This window comes from Globicephala melas, chromosome 13 (genome assembly GCF_963455315.2).
Source record: "Globicephala melas chromosome 13, mGloMel1.2, whole genome shotgun sequence".
Taxonomy (NCBI): domain Eukaryota; kingdom Metazoa; phylum Chordata; class Mammalia; order Artiodactyla; family Delphinidae; genus Globicephala; species Globicephala melas.
The window spans coordinates 11,369,901-11,391,703 of NC_083326.1; the positions used below are offsets into that span (position 1 = coordinate 11,369,901).

The following is a 21,803-nucleotide window of genomic DNA, read 5'->3' on the forward strand; positions in this document are numbered from 1 at the left end:
GTTAACAAAATCCTGCTCAAGGCCACGGGTTTCTGGGGATGCTAGTTTCCCCGCTGATGGAATGAGATACAAGTGGGTATGGATGCTACTCTAACCTCTGCCTCTCCAACTTCCTATCCTGAACTCTGACATGGTGTCTGGGGTTCAGCAGCCGTCTTGCAAGAAATGCAAGATGAGAGAAAAAGATGAAGAATTAAAATCGGCATGCTGAGGAGGGCAGGAAAGCAAAGATGGCAACACTAATTTGCTGAATCCACACAGGCAACTCCCACCTGCAGACATCCCCTTAAGTGATGGAAAAAGCCATGTTTGTTTGATGATGATGTTACTCTGATCAGGTATTCCATTAGTTGCAGCTGAACACACACTTAACTGCGATTGCACCTCAGGGAATTCTTGCCACGCTCTCTACAAGTGAGGCAGTGCGGGGTGGTTGAGAACAAGGGCTTTGGAGTCCAGCAGATAAAGCTTGGGATCTGGGCTCTGCCCCTTCTCACTGCACAACACCAGGCAGGTAACCTAATCTCTCTGATCCTCAACGGTACCTGCCCCTGTAAAACGGCAATGACAATGCCCAAGAAAGAAACCAGGTTGTAAGTGTAAAGTATTAGTGGATGCCTGGTATACCATGAGCACCAAAACATCTCAGCCATTACTACAAGGAAACTGATGGTTGGTATCCTAGACATGTAATCCAACAGCACCCTGTGCACACATTGATCAGTTCCCTAATGTCCTGACTTAAAATTATTTGTTACCCATCTGACTCCTTCCATAGACTGTGGGCCACGCTGAAAGCAAGAAGAGTGGCATGTCACTCTCTGGTACCTAACAGGGGCCTGCATGGCACAGATTTTCCACAAGTACTTTCTGGATGAATGAATGAATGAACCAAAGACTAATTTGAGTGCTGAAGTTTGGTTGGCTTCTAGGACAACTAAAATTTATATGGATGGTTAAAAAAATACATATACTGAGGACCATATGATGGCAGACATGCTGATGACACGTTCATTTTATTTATCAAGAAGCCAATCAAACTTGTAAAGCAGTAAGATATTCTGTTTTGCTTTCACAAATATGTGATTTGCCATTTCCCTCCCTGCCATAAGGGAGTACTTGCTCTCTGTCTGAAAATCAAGAGAGCTAGGATATGAGGTGTCAAAACCACTCGCGATACAACCAAGCCAAAAACAGCACATGAGGCTTCCCTGGTAGCGCAGTGGTTGAGAGTCCGCCTGCCGATGCAGGGGACGCGGGTTCGTGCCCCGGTCCGGGAAGATCCCACATGCCGCGGAGCGGCTGGGCCCGTGAGCCATGGCCGCTGAGCCTGCGCATCCGGAGCCTGTGCTCCGCAAAGGGAGAGGCCACAGCAGTGAGAGGCCCACGTACCGCAAGAAAAAAAAAAAAAAAAAACAGCACATGAGATCTACATTTTATCTTTTCTACTCCGTCCAACTTAGCCTCTAGAAAAGGCTCTCCTTCTGAATGTTGCTATGAAGTTATAAAATGAACGATCCTCATTGTCTGGCAGGGGGATGATGTGGAGGTGGGAGCGGGGAGCTTCTCGGGCTCTCCAAATATCAGAACGCGCCCAAACATTTTTTCTAAACCGCGTTTTGTCATCTGCAGTCAAACGCATACAAAATAGCATTGTATAGGAACGCTATTTAAACGTGACCGCTGAAACACGTTTCCTAATCACAGTGACCTTGGAAAACCGCCTTGATATAAAAACCAGCCCTCCCTTGGTCATTAAGATTTTTGCCTGCAGCGGGAGCACTTTCTTTGTCTCTAGGGAGGGATACTCCCTCGTAGTAAAAGGCAAGGTGATCTGCTCTGATAAAACTTTAACAGGTGCTTCAATTTATATATTATATTACAGCCTTACAAGCTTATACTAATTATTAATTATCCGCCTAAGTGTACACTGCTTTACACATCCTGCCCCTTAACTAGAGTACTCAGAAAAGCCATTGTACTTTGCCGGACTAACGGACCATGTCTTGGACAGCTAAATGGCCTAGCAAATGCAAAGATTTTCCCATATGTACACTTTACAGTGTTCATGCAGATCCACTGCCTATGCAAACCAACTGCGTTTCCGCAACCATACCCCACCTTGAGGAACGTGGGTAACTGAGGGAGGGCTGGAAATGGACGATCTTAGCAAATTAGAGCCAATTTACGAAGCAGCTTCCTTAGTGTTTGCAAAGAGCATCACTCTGTGGTTAGGACTGTAGGGATAGTGAGTTCTCTCATTCTACTCTGCAAACATTTTCCAGGAGTCACAGAGAGGCTTCTTTTTATGCTAGAGCAGGTGTGAACTCAATTCCACCCTAAGACTAGTATCAGCTCAGCTGAGAGAATAGCCATAAATTTTTATTTCAGAACTAAATGAAACTCATGAGGGTATGGGGCAAAATCTCATTAACTATTAAAAAGCCTTTAAACGACTCTGAGCAGGCCTGCTTTCTATGGTTTTATTTTCAATTTGGCGTTCAAGCTGTATACAGGACTTTGCAATGAATGGAAAATGCAATCACAAAAAGTGTATATATTTTGAACCGTTTTATCTTTGAGGTAACAAAACATTTCAGAGAGTTCTTCCCCCCCCCCCGCCACCGAGACCACATCTCCATGAGTTAGGTCAGTAAAAGAAATAAGGAAACCAAGGGTAAAGGAAAAGTGGGAGATGACCAAAAGATTATGCAGCAAACTATTATTTCATAGGTCAGTTTTGCCCCCAACTAGTTACTAGGATGCCTGACAGAGGTTGCCCACAGCTGCTTAAGCGGTCTGCCAAGATATTGAAAATATTTATGCTCACTGCATCTCAGTTTCCAAATAACATTTGCGAGACCATCAATAAATAAGGAAAAGGGAAACTCTGCAATGAGAAAAATAAACACACACACACAATATAAAGTATGAATTTAATCCTGTCAAGCCAAGCTTTAAGGATTCCCCAAATCTGAATATTAGGCTCATTTCTGAATACTCTGAAAGTTCTGAAGAAGACATGGTCACCAATAAATTCTTCTCCACGATTTGGTATTGCCCAATTAAGTACCATCAGTTACACATAAAGAGTTTATGCTTGCATCCCCAGCATTCAGATTTGGCTACTGAACTGTTCAGAGTACGGCTTGGTCTGAATAGCCAAGGTGAGGAAAGGCAGGAGCAATTAGTAACCTAGTAATTTCAGAGATTCAGGCAGCCACGTCGATGCTGGTAATTCAAGGCTAGAAAATCGCACTTCGAGATCGGAACGCTCTAAAATTAGCTTTTTGTGTGTCTCTTTCTCTCTCATCCTTCTCTCCTTTTGTCTCCCCCTTCTCCACCAAATGTTATCAGATATTACACACATTCCATTTTCATTCAGCTTTTAATATGGCCCACGAGGGGGTGGCATTTAATTAATCACTTCCACATTCTGCCAAAACTCACTACATGAGTCTCAAGTCTGCATGTTACTTTTGCCAAGCTGGTCAGACCCAATGAAAAGAAAAAGAAACCCAGAGAAAATAAAAGTAGGTGTAATGGTCATTCACAGCCACTGCGTGTAAGGGCCAGGTATTGATATTCTTCCTGTTTCTCCGTTTAAATGCAGAGCAACTACTCAGACGAGAAATTCCATCAGAGCGCTAAAGATTGCCCAAAATCACATAACGGGAGAGCGGAGAGCTGGGAGTCAAACCAGTGCCAGCTCGACACAAGCCTCGCTCGGCCCACCATCCTCCACTGCCCCCATACTAGGGCTTCCGAGGGATCTTCAAGCTGTAGGAAAGCTTTCTAGGTTTTATGTTAAACATCAACAATGTAACCAGCTATATTTTGTACCAATTTAAAGCAAAACACCCGTATCGTTTTTTCTATTAAGAAACATGTGTCAAGGAACTGAGGAAGGATTAATAAACAGTCATCAAGAAGATGAGAAATATTGGGGATGTGTCTATTAAGTGCTTGGGAATACATTTAATTCGGTCCCAATCTATGCTCCAAACAGTCTGCCACTGTTGGTCCCTGGGTCTGATATTCTGAAAGAGGAAATAAAATGAGATCCACTGAATACCTCTTTCTACTCAAAAATCATACACGGTTCCTGAGGAAGGACTCAGAACCCCTCAGGAGTGAAGGGAATGAGAGGATGACGTACACAGGCAACATTCTTTGCCAAGCTTCTCTGGAGAAGAACAAACTGAACTGGAAGACTACCTCCAAGACGTTCCCCAGAACCTAGAAGGGACGTGTGATAGGATCCCCTTGATAAAAAGCATCCTACCCAGAGGTTACTCCATACGCAGATGACCTACAGTGCAGGTGAAGAAATCTCAGCTCGTCAGCGGGCTTCCCGGCCCACCACTCACAATCCACACCGAGGCGCTTTCCGCCACGGGTAACAACGAACCTCGAGAACATTTAAGTTGGAGAGAAAAATGGCTGGAGGCAAATGTTTCATCAAGGGGCACATCTGAATTCCACGAAGTTGGCCCCCGAGAGGTACTTGTTTTCTAGGATTACTGTTTTTTGTGGAAAGGCTGAACAAGAAACCTTTTTATTCCAGTCTTGCTGTTTTCAGAAGTGATCACTCCACACTATCTCCACCTGTTCTTGCCTTCTATTCCAATCTCAATAGAAGGTAAAGGTGTTTTCAAACTGTCATCACCCAAGACCCGAAGTCTCCAACATTTTCGATTAATCACAGACAGAAGTGACAGAGTGCCAATGGGTAGCTGGGCAATGGCCTAAGATAAGAGCCAGAGAGCAGAGTGGTTACTGCCAAGTGTACCACGTCATTGCACGGCTGCCCGGTGATGCTGGGGACAGGTATCGCTACACTCACCTTAGAAATGCCAAAGTTGGGGCACATAAGAAATTTAGCCAAAGTCCCATCACCATGAAGTTGAACAGCAGGGACCCTCAGCCTAGGCCACTATTCCGCAAGCCCCCTCAAGCCTGCAGTGCTTCAAGCTGAGCTCCTTGGCTGCTCTGGTCCTTAATGAAGGTTATCATGTGAACAAAGACGACAGGCTTACGGCATTTTCTCTTTTTTTTAAATGAAGGTCAATAGCGCGCTTAAGGTAGGCACACAACTTTCACGGACGTGGGGTTAACAGACTCTGAACATTACTGCTGCTTCCCCTGGGGCTGAGGGGCAGTGAGAGGTTTGCCAAGTGTTTGACCCTCCACCCAAGGGTCCAGTCAAGAAGGCCGTTACTGGTGAAGGCTATGCCAGGCGTATTTTAAGTGGCCAGCTTAGGCAAAATTCAAGGTAATGCCTTTCCAGTGAAAAGCTTAACAGGAGAACTTTGTACTAAAGGAAAACGGCACTGTTTATTCCACATCCTGCTTTCCTTTAAAGATCGACAGTCCCTCCCCAGTCCATGTTCTCGTGGGCCTGATGCATGCCGTGACTGCGATCAGCAGAGGTGGGAAACTTCTGGCCAGAAGTTGGATCCAGCGCTCACCACAATTTCATGCAGTCCTGGCGCGCTGACCAAGATTAAATGTCTGTTGGCTGCACCTCATCCTCCGCATTAAAGATCAACCAATACAACTATATACATATTAAAGTAAAATAGAAGGTTCTTCTGCCCCCGGCAGCGGGCATTCTTGTGTGAGTGCTTCACGGCGACATGGCAGGTGGTTGGAGGGAAGTTCCCGGGAGCCTGTTTGGCAGTGGCCCAGGGGAACGATCTCTGTCACTTACAAAGTGACATGTCCCGGGACCTTGCCGCTCCAGGATGCCAGGCCGGCTCGGAGCGGCTGCCGCAGTGGACCGTGGCAGTGGGCCCCAGCCTTAGGCTCTGCCAGAGGCCACTGAAGGGACTGGAGACAAGGCTGGAGGCTGGAGCCATGGGCGGTTGCACGACCAGGCAGCTCTGGACAGCCTGGCAGGAATTCAAGCCGGAGACCTAGAAGAGAAGGTTCTGGATCATGAGGACATGAAGCCCTTGACTCTGGCTGGTTGTTGCCTTGATCACGGGATGAGGACAAGGAAAGCACAGCCTTGGCAATGAAATGAGGACAGCCCACCCGTGCGACTCTCCCGCGGTCCTTTCTCTATCATCTTCCGTTCAGTACTCTTTTTCTGTTCCACGCCTCTTTGTCTTTCTCTCTAATCTGCTGACCAGAATCCAGAGTCGAGACCCATTTTTATATTTTGCTTCTCACATGAAAGCTGGAGCCTTGTTCTTTATTTTCAAAGCTGCTAAATTGAAAATTACAGATTCTTCCCTTAAAAGAAACTAAATAAACCCTGTAAATTGGCTAAGCCCGATGTGCATTCTCAACTCCCTTCTCTCATATCTCTTTCCATTGCATAGGCTGGAGAAGCAGTTGTGTACATTCTCACCCCCTCCAAATTCTGCAGCTGGAGAATGGCCGTGGATGTAGGGGGGCGGGGACCATACGGCCAGACTCACCTTTTCCCTGCTTCTTGCTGCATCAAACCCAAACTTGACTCCGGAAGCTGTGACAGTCACCTTTAGACAATGAGGGAAGGGACAAAGGAATCACAGAGACACAAGCCTGGACTTCAATGAACTGCAAACCAAATCTAGCCACGGCCTACCACCAGACTTCGAGTATGAGAAAAACTATGCGTAAGCCACCATTAGTCACATTTTTCATTCTTTCCAAGCAAAAGCATGCCTGCCTGACACAAACTGCTTTTTCCTTTGACTTGACTCTAAAACGATTTATTTTCTCTTAGGGTCAATAACTTTCCATGTGAGAAATCTTCCTCTGGTATGTAGAAGACCTACACTTTTCTGCTAGGTATAGTTTTCAAGTAACGTTTTTCTGGTATCAGTTCTTCTAAATTTTAAAGAAGCCTGGTTTAGTCCACCTAGTTTGACTATAAGTGTTTGATTATCACAGCATTGCTACGCTATACCATCGAGCAAGCAGCCTAATGGAAAGAAAACAAGACTAATGAAAGAGGAACAGAAATGTTTATTGACTGGACGAGAGGAAACAAGTTACCTTATCTGAATACTGGAGACACACAACTGTTTTCAGTGGCCTTCCGAAAAATATTGATTTTACTTATTTCCTTTTATAAATAAAATAATCTGTGGTGTGTTTATTGAAAACTGAAATCTATCACACTGTAATATGGTCTGTTTCCTGACATTCTGTAAAGTCAAGGTTACAGAACTACAGAATGAACTTCTAGATGACTGTCCCTGGTTTAGGGTTTTCTTCTTGACACAGTAAAAGGTAGGCCTGACTTTAATTTATGGGCTTTTCACTTAGGGTTTAGACCCAAAAATCTGATTTCCCCAATTTATTCATGAATGAAACAATCCACTAGCCATTTACTGAGGCCCTGCAACTCTATGCCAAGTCCTGGCCCATGCATAGCACTTTTCTCCCGGTGACGTGCAGTAACTTAGTGAGTTACTATTTTATCCCCGATCAATCCAATCCCTCACCTATAGTTTGCAATGAGTTGAGGTAGAAAAGCAACATCCATGTGAATCAGGTTTTAAAGAATTACATTTGGAAAACACATCACTAGCAAAGTTATGTGAAGGTATCACAAAATAGGGACGAATGGATTAGAAAGAACGCTAAAACATCTCTAAAGATAAAATACCGTATAAGCAGAAAATGGCATACCTGAAAGATCAATGGACCATTAGTTGAGAAAATTACCTCAGAAATCATCTAGAGACTTGTTCCCCCCTCAATTTAAAGATATAAAAAAGATCTGACCTAAAGACCCACAGACATTTGTAACAAAAGAGACTAGAAAAGTCAGTTCTCTGGCTCCCAGCCTTCACTCAAAATCAGCATTAATTAGATCATTGGGGATGATACTTAAAAGAGTCTTATTTGTTAATACTTCAGGAAGGCATTTTAAGCTAACATTAAAATAACAAAATTCCCAAACAAAGCTAACAAGAAATAAAACCACTATTAGACATGTCTTCTCTCAGAAACTGCTTGTTACCACATTATCAGTCCGATAGCTAACAGATGATATCAAGATAACCTCAAGCTAAAAACTGTCATTAAAAAAAAGGCATTGAAAATGCACAGACATCCCTCACCAGTGAGCTAGTAAGCAGCCTGCTATCACTACTGAACTTCAGAACAATTAAAAAGTGAACTAAAATTTCTAGAGCTGACATCCACATTCACAATTCCACTTTCATGAAATTACTAAAATACTGTTTGACCTCTGACACTTCAAAGTCAAATAACAGCCTTTTTTGTCCAGGTTTTGTTATTTTCAAATATTTACATTCCAGCATGGAAAAAAATAAGATACAGAACCAGGAGGTCAAGTTAAATCTTATCCATGCTTTGAAAAAACTACGTTTCTTTGTGGTCATTCTTTTCCTTTGTGTGTTAAGGCTTTCAAAACCGTTTTCCAAGTAAGAGCCTCTTCATTGGGTATTTCCAGTTTTACAGTGAAAAGAAAAACTCCCTTAACATTAACATCTACTCACATTCGCCGTTTTACAAGACTGTGCCACTGGCCTCTGCCACTGGGATTTGAAAGCGCTCAGAACACTTCACCTTTATGCTGGGCTAAACTCAGGGTAGCCATAAACACTTTGAAGTAATACAAACCTAAATATTCCTGCTCGGCAAACGGAGCAGTGGAAGCGAATTATAATGAGCTAGCAGCTGTCACAATATGACCACAGTAACCAAATCAAAATATCAACCGCTAACCCAGATGAGATTCAAAGGTCATCCTATAAGCCAGCAGCTTTCTGCAGTTCTGCCTGAACCACGATCTAATCCTGCAGTAAAATGTTCCACTGAAGCTAGTTTAGAAATCAGTTAGTCTATGGTAGGAAATTATTTAGTGCACTGTTGGAGTACCACGAGTGGGACAGGAACCAAATACCACAATAAGGAAACCGAACCATTCACAAGGGGACATGTAAAAACACAGCCGCTCATGTTGAACTAAGCTGCACCCAACCGTACCAAAGTATCGCTTTTCACATCCTTCAGTTACCAATGCACGTCTATGATCTTACTGGCATCTTGCTCACTCAAACAATCTGGTTTTCAATTAAGGCTCTGGAACAATAGAAGGAATATGCGTGCTTAGATCCTTCCTTGGATCAAAAAGTTGTAGCTAGAAAATATACTGTCTCCCATTGTAAAAAAATATTTGGACAATTACCTGCAAAAGCTTCATGCTTGGCAAACAAAACAAACAAGCAGGAATGCTTTTTTTAAAAAAAAATCCGTACTCTTTGCATATAGTTCTTGCCAGGATTTTCAACTATTCCATAGCATATAATCCTCTTAAAAGCACAAGGCTCGGACCCATGGCCCCTCCGTCCTATTAGCATATTCTGAAAGCTACCCACTGACCACCTGTAAAGGTTTAATCAAACTGTTTAATAACTGCAGTGAACAAGTTTCCAACAGATCAAGTGTACATTATTATCATTAATAATCATACGGAGACACAAGGAAGAAGTGATTAGTTCTCTCCAGATACAAAACAGGGCAGGGAATTTCAAACAAATAAAAATGCAAACTGGCTTGCTTGTCTCTACCCAAGGAAAACAATGAGTGAGGACTCAGGAAGTGTCAAGTAAAAGAGTCTGCTAGGGCTTCCCTGGTGGCACAGTGGCTGAGAGTCACCCTGCCGATGCAGGGGACACGGGTTCGTGCCCCGGTCCGGGAAGATCCCACATGCCGCGGAGCGGCTGGGCCCGTGAGCCATGGCCGCTGAGCCTGCGCGTCTGGAGCCTGTGCCCTGCAACGGGAGAGGCCACAACAGTGAGAGGCCCGCGTACCGCAAAAAAAAAAAAAAAAAGAGTCTGCTATACAAATATAGAATCATGATGCTGTACACCTAAAACTAGTATCATGTGATATGTCAATTATACCTCAATAAAAAATGTTTTAATTTAAAAAGGGAACTATATGAATTGGTCAAGGCAGGCAGTCAGCTAGATGACTCAGTGCTGAGATCTCAACTCCTCAAGACTTCCCCATACTAAAAGAAAAACAAAAAGCCATACACACTTATTCCTTAAAACAACAAATTTCAGGGCTTGCTTTTTTTGTTTACTTTAGTTATGTTTTTCTTTAAAGGATTTACACAATATCAACTTCCAAAACTCTGTATGGCAACTGTAACTACAGACAGCAATGGAAGGAGCAGTGCACCCTTATAAACCAAATGTCATTAATTCTTCCAGCACAATAGGTGTGCATGTGTGTGTGCGCGTGCACACGTACGTGTGCATGCATGCAAGTGCACTTGTGTTCGCGTGTTTATTTTTAGTTTAGGGATTCAAACTAATACCAAACAAGGTATTATATTCAGATATGCAAGCTTATTTGTAAAGGAATAAATTAATGGAGACACCCTATTACTTATAAATTATATACCATTTTGCATTAGTTTGAGATACACAAATAAATTAAATTTTTGTATTTTGGTGCCAGAGGTAAGTATTAGATTACAAAAACTGTAACATTTATGCAAAACCATTCATGTGAAGTCAGAGTTCAGAATTGTAATAAAGGGTTTTGTTACTATAACAGAAATTATAAGCAAATGTTAGCAGTGCCTGCATCATTCCTCCAAAATAGTGCACTGCCATAAAGAACAAAATATATAGTAATAATTCAATCCTAAAGGAAGAGAGTGGCTCATTACTTCTTTCTTTCCTCACAATAAAATAAAACCTAAGTGAACAGTTTACCAAAAAAATAGGTCATCTGCAGTTAATAACTCTTTCCCGTAAAATTAGTGTCACTTATTTCTGTAGCAGACGCCTAATTCAGTCACAGACTTGATTGATTTGACAACAGAGAATCTAGTCTAATAAAGTGGCTGATTTATTTCTGATGCTATAGCTTTTACCCTAATGTGACATCACAGCAGAATGAAATCTTTGACATGTAAAGAAATCCTATGCACTTTTCATGAAAACTAAGGATTCTGAAAGTAGATATTGTTGTCAAAAACTTACAGTAAAGACTAATATCTTCTTTTGGTAGAACGAAAACTTCCACAAAGATTACAACACAGAATATGGATTCGGACACAACGAGCAGTTTAGGATATACCATATATTCGGTGAGTTCAAATTACTGGCTATACTAATAGGTCTTATTTTATCTTTGTCTTCATTTGTAAATTGGTTGTCTTTAATTTCTTGAAAACGATCTCTCTTCTCTTTGTAAAGGTACAGCATAGCACCAGGCATGGTTCATTTCAAAAGTGGTTTCATTTTAAATCAACAGCAGCTTGGGCAAAATCAATGAGCATCTTTGTTCCCTGAATCTAGCCCTGAGATACTCAAGCCAATCAAGAAGGCATTTGGGATGTGAGAAATTATAAAGTGCGGGGGGGGGGGGGGGCGGGGGATGGATTTGTAATGCAGCATCCTAGTTAATTCTCTAAAAATATATTTTTTAATCCTTTTCCAAAGTAAAGATGCAAGGTATTTCATAGTGGTTTAAATGTCTTTTCCTCCCTTTTTTTTGCACACTGCGCCATGCCCTCTGGCTCTGAGCGTGACTTCCCTGACCCCAGTCTGACACTGCACCGTTAATGTCAGATAAACCATTTAGCCCGGGCACAATTCTTTTCTGTGCAAAAATCTGCTTGAGGTGGAAAATGTAGCAGTTTGTAAACAATAAAGAGCCATGTTTCAGACCAGACAGCTTATCTAACAGAGAAGTCCTTTCATTGGGAACAGTGGGTGGGAGCCTCCCGGACATAGTAGCATTTCCTACCACAATGCAGGAGACTGTCTTGGCCTCCATATTTAAGGGTTTAATGGGAAGGAGGGCAGACAGGATAAAAGAACACAGCTGACATGGACTTTCAGCTTAAACAACAACTAAGTGAAAAGAGTCAGCTCTCTCCATTCCAGCTCTAGACTCTCAGCCCACTTATATTTTAATACTGTTTGGAATGAAAAACGAATTTGGTTCGTAAAACAGTTACCCAGGAGGATACACAAACAAGAACAATTATTTGGTATCTCTGTATTGTTTGGTGTCTTCTGTAATATTAACTTATCATGTTGTTCTTTAGGAAAACTGTTTTTCGTGGACATAACACAAACTTCTCAATATGAGTAGTAATTTATCCTATTTTACGTTAGCTCATTGGAGGATAGGTTTAGAATCTTCCAAGGAAATTCTTTAACATACTCTTTATGTGCTACTTCTCAAGATGATTATTTTCAGCTTAATCTTTTATTTTATGAAGCTGGATGAGGAGAAATGGAGATGGGATGATATGAGATTCTAGAATTATTACTACTGTCATGGAAAAAAATCTAAAGTTTTTCTTTAAAATCTAAGTTGACAAATATATCTAGTCACCTGCATCTGTCTATCCTGGAAACAGGAAACACTGTATTTATCAACAATGGATTTAAAAACCTGGGATTTTTACTTTAGCTACAAAGTTAAAACATAAATATGAAAGTTAAAGTAAAAAAAAAGAGAACAAACATAAGAACAACCTATGGTCAAACACAACTTTGAGAACGTGGTCCTCAAAGTTGGGATGACACTTTACGGCCCATTAAAAATAAATTCCTAGTATTTCTCTGCTTTGACTATAGTGTGTTAAATACCTGAAGTCCCTTTAGATGGATTTGATGGTGACTTTTGAAAAACTGACTGAGATTCAAGAACAATATACACCTGAAATAACAAGTATAGTGTCCAAGGCTTAAAAACTGGGACACTTCTCAGAAGCATCTGCAATTATGGTTTCAGAATGATATATATATGGCTGTGTGTTTTCCTTGGAGTATAGTCCAACAGCCTGGGACATGAAATTTAACCTCATTTATTGATGGATTCACAACAGGATTTGGCCACATTGAGAGATTTACTAATATTGTTAAAACTCACATTTATTAGAACAGAGATCTTTTTTTTTCCAATCAAAACTAAAGTAACAGCTATTAGGACCTTTTAAGCCATTATAAATTGTCTTTCCATTGCTCAGGTTACTGCTGTGGAAAAAAAAATCCCTACAGGGTAGTCAAAGCAGAAACGTACGCTAAAGATGCCAGTAGGAAAGGCATGCTAGAAATTCGAAGACTGTCTCAAACTACATGTAGCTCACTTCATGAAGTAGGATGGGGACCTCCTAGACCATCAGCACTAAAGTTCACGCCTTGATAAATACATAACCAGACTTTACAATTCAACTTGAACATGCTACTTTGATTTAAGCACACTAAACCTATTATTAAAGGGATTTATGACCCCTTTAATAAAAATTCAAGCTAACACTGACTTTATCTCATTGACAATGGATAGGCCCAATGATATTATTTTAAATATTCACTGCTTTCAGTTCATCAACCTTAAACTTAGAAAACAACTGTTGCGGGCTTCCCTGGTGGCGCAGTGGTTGAGAGTCCGCCTGCCGATGCAGGGGACAAGGGTTCGTGCCCCGGTCCGGGAAGATCCCACATGCCGCGGAGCGGCTGGGCCCGTGAGCCATGGCCGCTGAGCCTGCGCGTCCGGAGCCTGTGCTCCGCAACGGGAGAGGCCACAACAGTGAGAGGCCCCCGTACTGCAAAAAAAAAAAAAAGAAAAAAAAGAAAGAAAACAACTGTTGCAACATTGAAATTGGGAGAAGTGCTTTACGTCTAAGAAACACAAATTTTCCACATGGATTCAGTATCACTGAAATTAGGTAATTCCACATGGTTGTAAAACTTAGTCCTGTATATGCTATTACCAAGCATAGACTGTCAATATTTTTCTGCAATTTAAAATTACTATAGCGAACTGGCTGAAAATCCAAGTTCCTAAAAAACAGAATCTCTGTCTGGGCTTTATTCTCCTTTCCAAGGTAAAACATAAACATTCAAAAAATGCATGCTAATTCGAAATTAGTCTTACTTTGTATTCTGGAATTGACAAAAGGTGGAGAGAGATTGTCATGTGACCCAAGGTCCCTGCTGGTCATGTGGTCATAGGGAGTCCCATCTCCATAGTTCTGCAAATAAAATAACAGCGTAAGTTTAAATTCGCCATGAATAAATCAGCACATAAGTATGCCCGACTATTGACACCTCTCTAACCCAAAGAAATTGGAGTCCACCATTCCCACCCTGGCATTTCATTAGAAGGAAGCTTCTTCACAGGCACAGTGGGAAATGGAGGGCTCTAGAGTCTGCACAGCCCACATCCTCCTCATAACAGCCGTGAAATTGCGGGAGTAATACTAATGGAACCAACTGCACGAAGTTATTGCCATCAAATGTAGAACACCTGATACATATAAACTATATTGTAAATATTACGTTATTATTTTGAAAAGCCCACATTATTTCAAAAAAAAAAAAAAAAAAAAAGCAAAATGTGCTACGGGAAAGTTACCCATAACCTGTAATGAATTGCCTTTGGAAGGCGAAGGTAGAACCTTTTAAACAGCAGCACTGGGTTTTATGATATTGAAATGTCCATGTTTTCTTGTAGTTGTTACTGTGGTTGTAAGAGAATTGGATCATTCCATGAGTAATTAACACATAAGAATGTTAAAACTATTACAACAGGACTATAAATGAACATCAGAAACTTAAGCATAAATTCTGAATTTAGACAAAGAAAAAAATAGTTTTAAAGCAGACACTAATCTGTGGAAATTTGTCATTATCATGATCATCTCATGGTTCTAAGGGGAATTCTAAATTAAAATAATGTTTTTAAACTGCCCAGCCACTTGCTTTTAATGGAGGAATTGGATAACATACAGGAAGGAGTTAAAATCATCTATCTTATATGGTTCAAATTTCAGTCTACTAAGATACATCAAATGACCAGAAAGGGGAAAAAGCCACGCTGCTCAGCTGGTTGCCCTGCCCATAAAGACTAAGTCAAATTTACTCAGAGGTATCAGTTGGCATGTTAGCCAAAGGGCAGAATCTGCCCACACGAAAGGGACGGATGCTGTAGGAAAAATGAAAACGTGCATCACCTCACTAGAGAATCAATGGAAGCCTTAAGGTTCCAAACTACCCCGTTGTCAATCGCCTTTCCTCATTTATAAAAATTAACTTGAATGATACTGTCATGTGATGCTGCCACTATGTCAGTGTATAAAAAGATGTCATGTTTTTTAATACCTAGCATGGGTCTTACACTCACTGGTTCTATGCCAGACGTTGCATAATACTAATTATTATTTATTAAGTGTCCTCACCCTCCAGAGTTACTGAACGCTTAATATACATTATCTAATTTAAAACCTCAGCACAGTGTTTCAAGGTGACTAAAAACATCACCACTTGAAGATGAAAAAAGAGAGACACGGCATGTTTACCCGATACAAGTCAGCCACGGTAACCTGTCTCGTGCCAACCCCCTGAATTTAGAAAATATAAATTACAAAATATTGATTCAAAATTATTCACTAACGTATTGCCTGGAAAAAAAAAAAAGTGGCCAGACAGTTCACGAAAGCCAAATAAAAGTCAAGACTATCCTAAATGGACCTTGTTCTCAGAAGAACAATTAAAAGTACTACGTGTATTAGACTGAGAAAGCAGAAGAAATTAAGTACATGTGAAGGAACTAAACAATAGAGGGACATTCTGTCATCTCCTACGCTTGCTGTCAGGGGGAATGGATTTATTTCTGCAAGTGTGGACTGTAATGTGAGGAGGAGGAAAGATTTCCTCAACCCATCCATATAATGCACGAGAATGTCAGATTTGACAGCTGGTGCAAGCGCTCAACAAAGTAACTGGTAAGCTTAGAGCTCCTGCTGTACCCTGAAGACTAGAGCGTTGAACCCCAAGGCCAAAGAACAGGTGGAAATGGTGAACTACGACTTGCTGAGATGGCCTCCTTTTGACAGCTTGATTACCTTCCTTACCTCTTATGCCAAGATAGAGACCTCCCTCCACCTCAAATTTATGTGAACACTTAAAGCAAAACGTTACCCCCTCACCTCCTGCAGAATGCTTCATCTAGCTATACAGCTGGTTGCGGGGGGCGGGGGGCAGGTGTTTTACTATGTGCTCTAAGTCTATTTCTAATTTGGGGTATTATATGTATATTATAAAAACTGACATGGATTTTAGAGGGCCTAGAAATGACTCCATTAAAGACAGACTATATATAAAATCATACACATTTAAGTCGGAAGGAACATGAAAGATCCTCTGGTTCTACTTCTTCATTTTACAAAGTAGGAAAATGAGGCCCAAGAAAGTGAAACGACACACCCAAGGTCGTATACATACAAAAACACGTATGGCCTAACCAACCCACTCGCATGCCATGCCACGGTCTTCCCATGACATTCAAACTAACAACCAAAAACCATGGAAAGGAGTGGCAAAAATCTGAATGAACCCACTGGTGACCAAAGGCACTACTGGTGGGATAATCATATGTCTGCAAAGTGAAATCAACTCAGATTTACTATGCAGATTATACTGGTAGGCTAGAACTTACTACTATGTCTTCAGAATTATTCAGTGGCTTATTTACACCAACACATTCCAGGGATACTAGGATTTTTCTCAACGTTGCACCATCTACAACGAATAACTTTCTGTAACACTGGATCAATAACTGACGAAGTAAGGCCAAATATTTAATGAAGGAGTTTTTCTTCTGGTTAGCCAAAGTGGAAGAGGTGTCAAAATCAATAATAACATCCAATAAGAGAATGAAAAAAAGTGCCAAGAAGAAGCTGATCCTCATTAAACTTAGTATGCATACATATCTGTGCAGATGTGTGTGGGAGAGAGAGAAACTCACCTACAGTTTGTCAATTTACATATGTGGATGTCTGGTTGTGGGAAAAAGATTAGATATACTTACCCTGGACGGGCTTGGATGTCCTCCACTCCCCCAGGACCCTGAGCTACTTCTGTCTTCTACATCTAGGGACAAGAGAGAAATTTTTTAGGCTTTCTTGCAATAAGTCTTTCTTTTTGCATATGCACTTTTAAATTAATGTTTCAAATTAATCTCCTGTTGCCTTTAATTAAGAATCAGGCACGAGGCTACCATGATGACAGTGGCTTCTGACCCATCTACTTAAATTAAGTCATTTAAATTCACAGCAGAAATGAACTGGACCCTCAGGAACCAGAGGTATGAACATAAAAGTTACTTCCATCCTTCACAATGGTTCATAGCCTCAACTTTTATAGACCTGAAACTTCACTTAAAGTCTTATTAAAATCTTTTGGACAAGGTAAGTTAAAAATACACAAACACAATCTTAATACACACAGAGACACACACACACACACACACACACACACACACACACAGAGTTAAATCAGGTACCTATCCATACTAGTTGCAGCTGCAATCATGCCATAGTGCTCCTAGACACTTCCTGTCCTCTTACCAAGGCTTATCCCACCAAACAACAGACATGAACAAAATATGCAAGACGAAAAAGGATTCAGCAGTCCATTTCCATCGGGACATGACAAGGATATTAGGAGATTTTTTTAAGCTTTTTAATTTAAGACAACGCCGTCTCAGTCTTTAATTTTTTTTTAATGGGCACACCGTTTGGCTACAATCCTTAATCTGTGCACCGAGATGTGGATACGAAAGTTGTTAAAGCAATGTTTTCTTTTGAAATGATGGCAAAGAGAACTGTATGAACTCCCAGAAGGCTGGAATTCTCTACACTCCGTACCAGCGAAGTTCTAATGCTGACCAATTACTAGATGCTTCATCAGTGCTTCAAGTGGCAAATACTTGAAGGATGGAGAGTCTAACAGCTAAGTTACCACATTCATTGCTCAAAACATAAAAGTGTTGGAAAGATCAGTCACTCTATATTTAAAAATGGCTTTGAGATTTTTGATGAAAGGCTCTTTATGAGTATGAAAAGTTTCACTGTTGTATTATCTTGATCATGGTGGGTAACAGACGGCGATCACAAGCTTCCTCTGACAGAACTGGAGGAGGAGGTGTGAAACTTCGGTTCAGGAGACACACTCCCATTTAGTGTGTTTTCTAACATTTCAGTGATACTGTTTCTTCTCTTAACACACTACTGTCCTTCCTTTTATTACTCCTATTTGATTATCAGCAGAAGTGATCACAGTATACTTAACTGATTTATTTGGGGGTACAGTGGAGTACATGGCATTTTAGAACATAGTAAGAGATGGAATAGAAACAACCACCAACAACTATTACCACTAAACCTGAAATCTTTCTCTCTCTTTTTAAACAAATATTTCAGTTCTTTTCGTTAGTACTTTGGAAGATAATGCAAATGCAAACAGTTATCCCCTGTGGACAGCTAAAATCAGTGACTGCGAGCTTTAAGAGATGTCATGGAAGCTCGGAGGAGTAAGTCTGGAGAAAAGGTGCAATACTTTCCCAAATCTGCTGTTTAACAATCCAACCTCCTGGCCTAACTCGTGGAGGCTGAATTGGGGGGAGTACATGAAGAAGTGACTTAGAACACTTGGGATTATCACACAAATAAGTTTTGTAGCCTGCACAGTTCTCTTCATCCTTAACTCCAAGTCAAATATTTGCAAAAAAAAAAAAAAAAAAGAAGTATAAACGACAAAATATCTCAACCAGAAGTGTGCACATCTTGACTTGCTTTTCACCTGAAACAGCCAGCTTGGATTAATTTGAGAGATCTCTCCTCTTAAATTTGGCCCAAAAAGTAATGAAGGGATAAAGTTGAATCCCTGTATCCACCATAAGACTTTGTATTGTTTGGACCTATTTTACCTTTTCAATTTTCAAAGAGGATTTTAAACATGAAAAGAAGGCAGAGACAAGGAGGAAAGGGGACCATAGTAATTCCAGGTCAGTAGTTTTGCACTGGGGATGATTTTGGTCCCCAAAGGACATGTGGCAATGTCTGCAGACATTTTTGGTTGGCACGACTTAGCAGGGCATGGAGGTGGGGTAGAGCTAGTGGCATCTAGTGGACAGAGGCTAACATCCTACAAATGTCAGAATACCCCTACAACAAAAAAATTCTCTGGTCCTAAACGTCAGTTGTGCCAGGATTGAGAAGCCCTGTGCTAGAGGACAAATTCTATTAAAGAGCAAAAAGGAAGAATCGAGTTAGAGAAAAAGATGTTACTACAATTTGATTTATAATGAATATGACCACTTACTAAATACATAGTGACCTATGCATTTGAAGCTGGAGTGTTTCAAGAGACCTTCCTATACATCGTCCATCCACAGAATAAAAGAAAAATGATAGTCAACCAAGCAGCCTGCTAATTAGTAGGCAAATAAAACACATCAAAACTTGAGTATTCCCAACTGGGCAATTTCAAAAGCGAGCAATCCACTAATTAAAAGTGCTGGAAGTCTAGCTTTTTCAAAACAGGTTAAATACTGGCTGGGTTCCTTCACAAATAGATTCCCAACCAATCAAATCTGACTGCTCTTTTCCCATTCTTTCCCATTCCATCGTTCTCATTTCCTGACCTCACGCTGCTGCACCTCCTTTCTGCTCCCTTCCTTTTATTGCTCTCCTTTTAACAGGCTTTTCCTTCACTTGGCCTCCTGCTAGATCGAGAAGATAAGACACCTCTCTAGCCCTCCCAACCCTAATAGAACAATCGTATGACTTCTGATGATATTTTATCTTTGAAAGAATATCTGTACAACCGGTGCTCACGTGTCCATTGCAAGAAGACGCAAAGCCATAGCATGTAACGAATGTAAACGTGTTATTTTTAAGACATTTGTTTCCATCTTCCCTCCCACTGAGCTTCACAAGACCTGCCAGTTAGTTAACAAGCGTTTCTTCAACAACGATCGCAGTGCATCTCAAAGTGCATCTGAGGACCATCTACATCTTAGGCACCTAGTACGCTCATTTCAAAGTCAGCATCTTAGGGTCCATTGCAGACCTACTGCTCCTGGATCTCTAAAAGTAGGACCAAGAGAACCGCTTTCGTAACGAGGTCCTCAGGTAATTTTCATGTACACAGGAGTCTGAGAACCACCAGTCCCCTCCAATGGGAACACAAGACAGATGCATGTCCCACCCTGCACCCACTGCCTAACTCACTCCCTGTCTTAAAATCCCTGCCCAGGCGGCTGGTTTCAGCAGCATTCGGTCCACATTCTCATCTCATCTACATCCCAGGAGCTCCTGCCCAGACTCACTTTTTATGTAGACCCTGCACGTGGCCTACACTTGGCCACTCCCTACTCCCAGCTGGTGTACCTGGACACTACACACACTTTCTACCTCCACACCATTGTACCTGCTGTTCCCTCTGCCGGAACTGTTCCTTATGTCTCAAAAAATAACAGCAGCTAACATTTCATGAGCTTAAATATGTCAGACACTGTGCCAAGCACTTCAGTAGACTAACAGTATCACCATTTGATATATGAGGAAACAGAGGCTTAGATGGGACAGAAAACCCTCCCCAAGGTGACAGTGAATGGCTGAGCTGGCAGACAAAGGTGCTGTCAATGTGACAGCCAGGGAGTGTTCTTCTCCACCACAGTAAATGCCTCCCTGGTAAGAAGCTCAGATCTCTCCATGACCAGCTCGAATGTTACCCACCAGTCACTTCTCCCCAAACAGAGTGGATGTATTTATTTCGGAGTCTGTGCCCACTCTCGTGTCCACACAAGATTACAGAATTTACACAACACAAATATATAAAACTAGATATGTGAAGAACTCAAGAGACTGGAAAATAAAAGCAGGAAAATATCAAGCCAAACCTATGATGAGCTTATCAACAATGTACACTGTGATGGACGGGACATTTGCGAGAGAGGGGTCAAAATTCTAGAAGCTCCTGAGTGGGCAAAGAGTGAAACAAGGTTCACAATGAGCACTGGATAAAAATACCCAAATTATTCAGGAAAGTCATTAAGGCAACAAAATTACAAATGAAAAACTGCCCGATAGAAGCTGTCTGAATATGAGTTCTTGTGTCTCCCTTGTTCTGTTGTCACCCTCTATGCAAGATGGGAACACATACAGAAAAAGACAAAGAGCAAGTGAATGATAGAGACTACTCTTCCAAAAGACTGAAGTGGGCTCCACTGTTCAAAATTTTCTAACTTATTTTACCCTAGACAAGGACAGACTTAGCAACTTCCACGGGCTTGACAGCTGCCTTAGGAGGCAACCTGACCATCCACAAATTTTCATTTTATTTGAGTAGTTCTGCATAAGCCCCGTCTAAAACGTCTGACATTTCCACACCAAAACACAAAAGTGAAGTCTGGGCAGAACTAGGACCGACCACTCCATTTAGAGAAAAGATATACAGAGATGAATTTTAATTTCTACAACTTCCCATTCACACTCATTAAACTTATGGTTACTCAAGCCTCCACTCTGTTTATGTGAACAGCGAGATCAAAGCTATCAGACAGACTGGACAAATGTCAGAAAGCACAGCACAAAGAGGTGGGATAAAGACCTAGATTTCAGCCGTGACTCTGCATTAACCAGCTCTATGGTCTGAGCCACTCACTGGACTATCTGAACTCATTTTTGTCAGCTGTAAAATAAGTGGGTTTGAGTTCCATTCTCAACAGGGCAGGCTAGTATATTGGGACAACTCTGCCACAAAACACTAAGTGAAGTAAGTCAGACAAATATCATACAATATTGCTTATATGTGGAATCTAAAAAGTTGATATAAATGAACTTACTTACAACATAGAAATAGACTCACAGACGTAGAAAACAAACTTATGGTTACCAAACGGGAAAGGGGGAAGGAATAAATTAGGCATTTGGGATTAAAATATACACACTACTATATATAAATAGATAAGCAACAAGGACCTACTATATAGCACAGAGAACTATACTCAAT

General features: G+C 41.1%; 1 protein-coding gene across 15 annotated transcripts in view; it reads right to left on the reverse strand.

Annotated features, from left to right (window-relative positions):
• Positions 1 to 21,803, reverse strand: part of TCF4 (transcription factor 4) — a 358,246-nt gene that overhangs the window by 217,857 nt on the left and 118,586 nt on the right. For all 15 annotated transcript variants that reach the window (XM_060283182.2, XM_030867994.2, XM_030867986.3 and 12 more), the window contains 2 exons: positions 16,816 to 16,877; positions 13,882 to 13,978 (listed from right to left, as the gene is read on the reverse strand). In XM_060283182.2, coding sequence (XP_060139165.1) covers positions 13,882 to 13,978; positions 16,816 to 16,877 — 159 coding nt within the window. The remainder of the gene's footprint in view (positions 1 to 13,881; positions 13,979 to 16,815; positions 16,878 to 21,803) is intronic.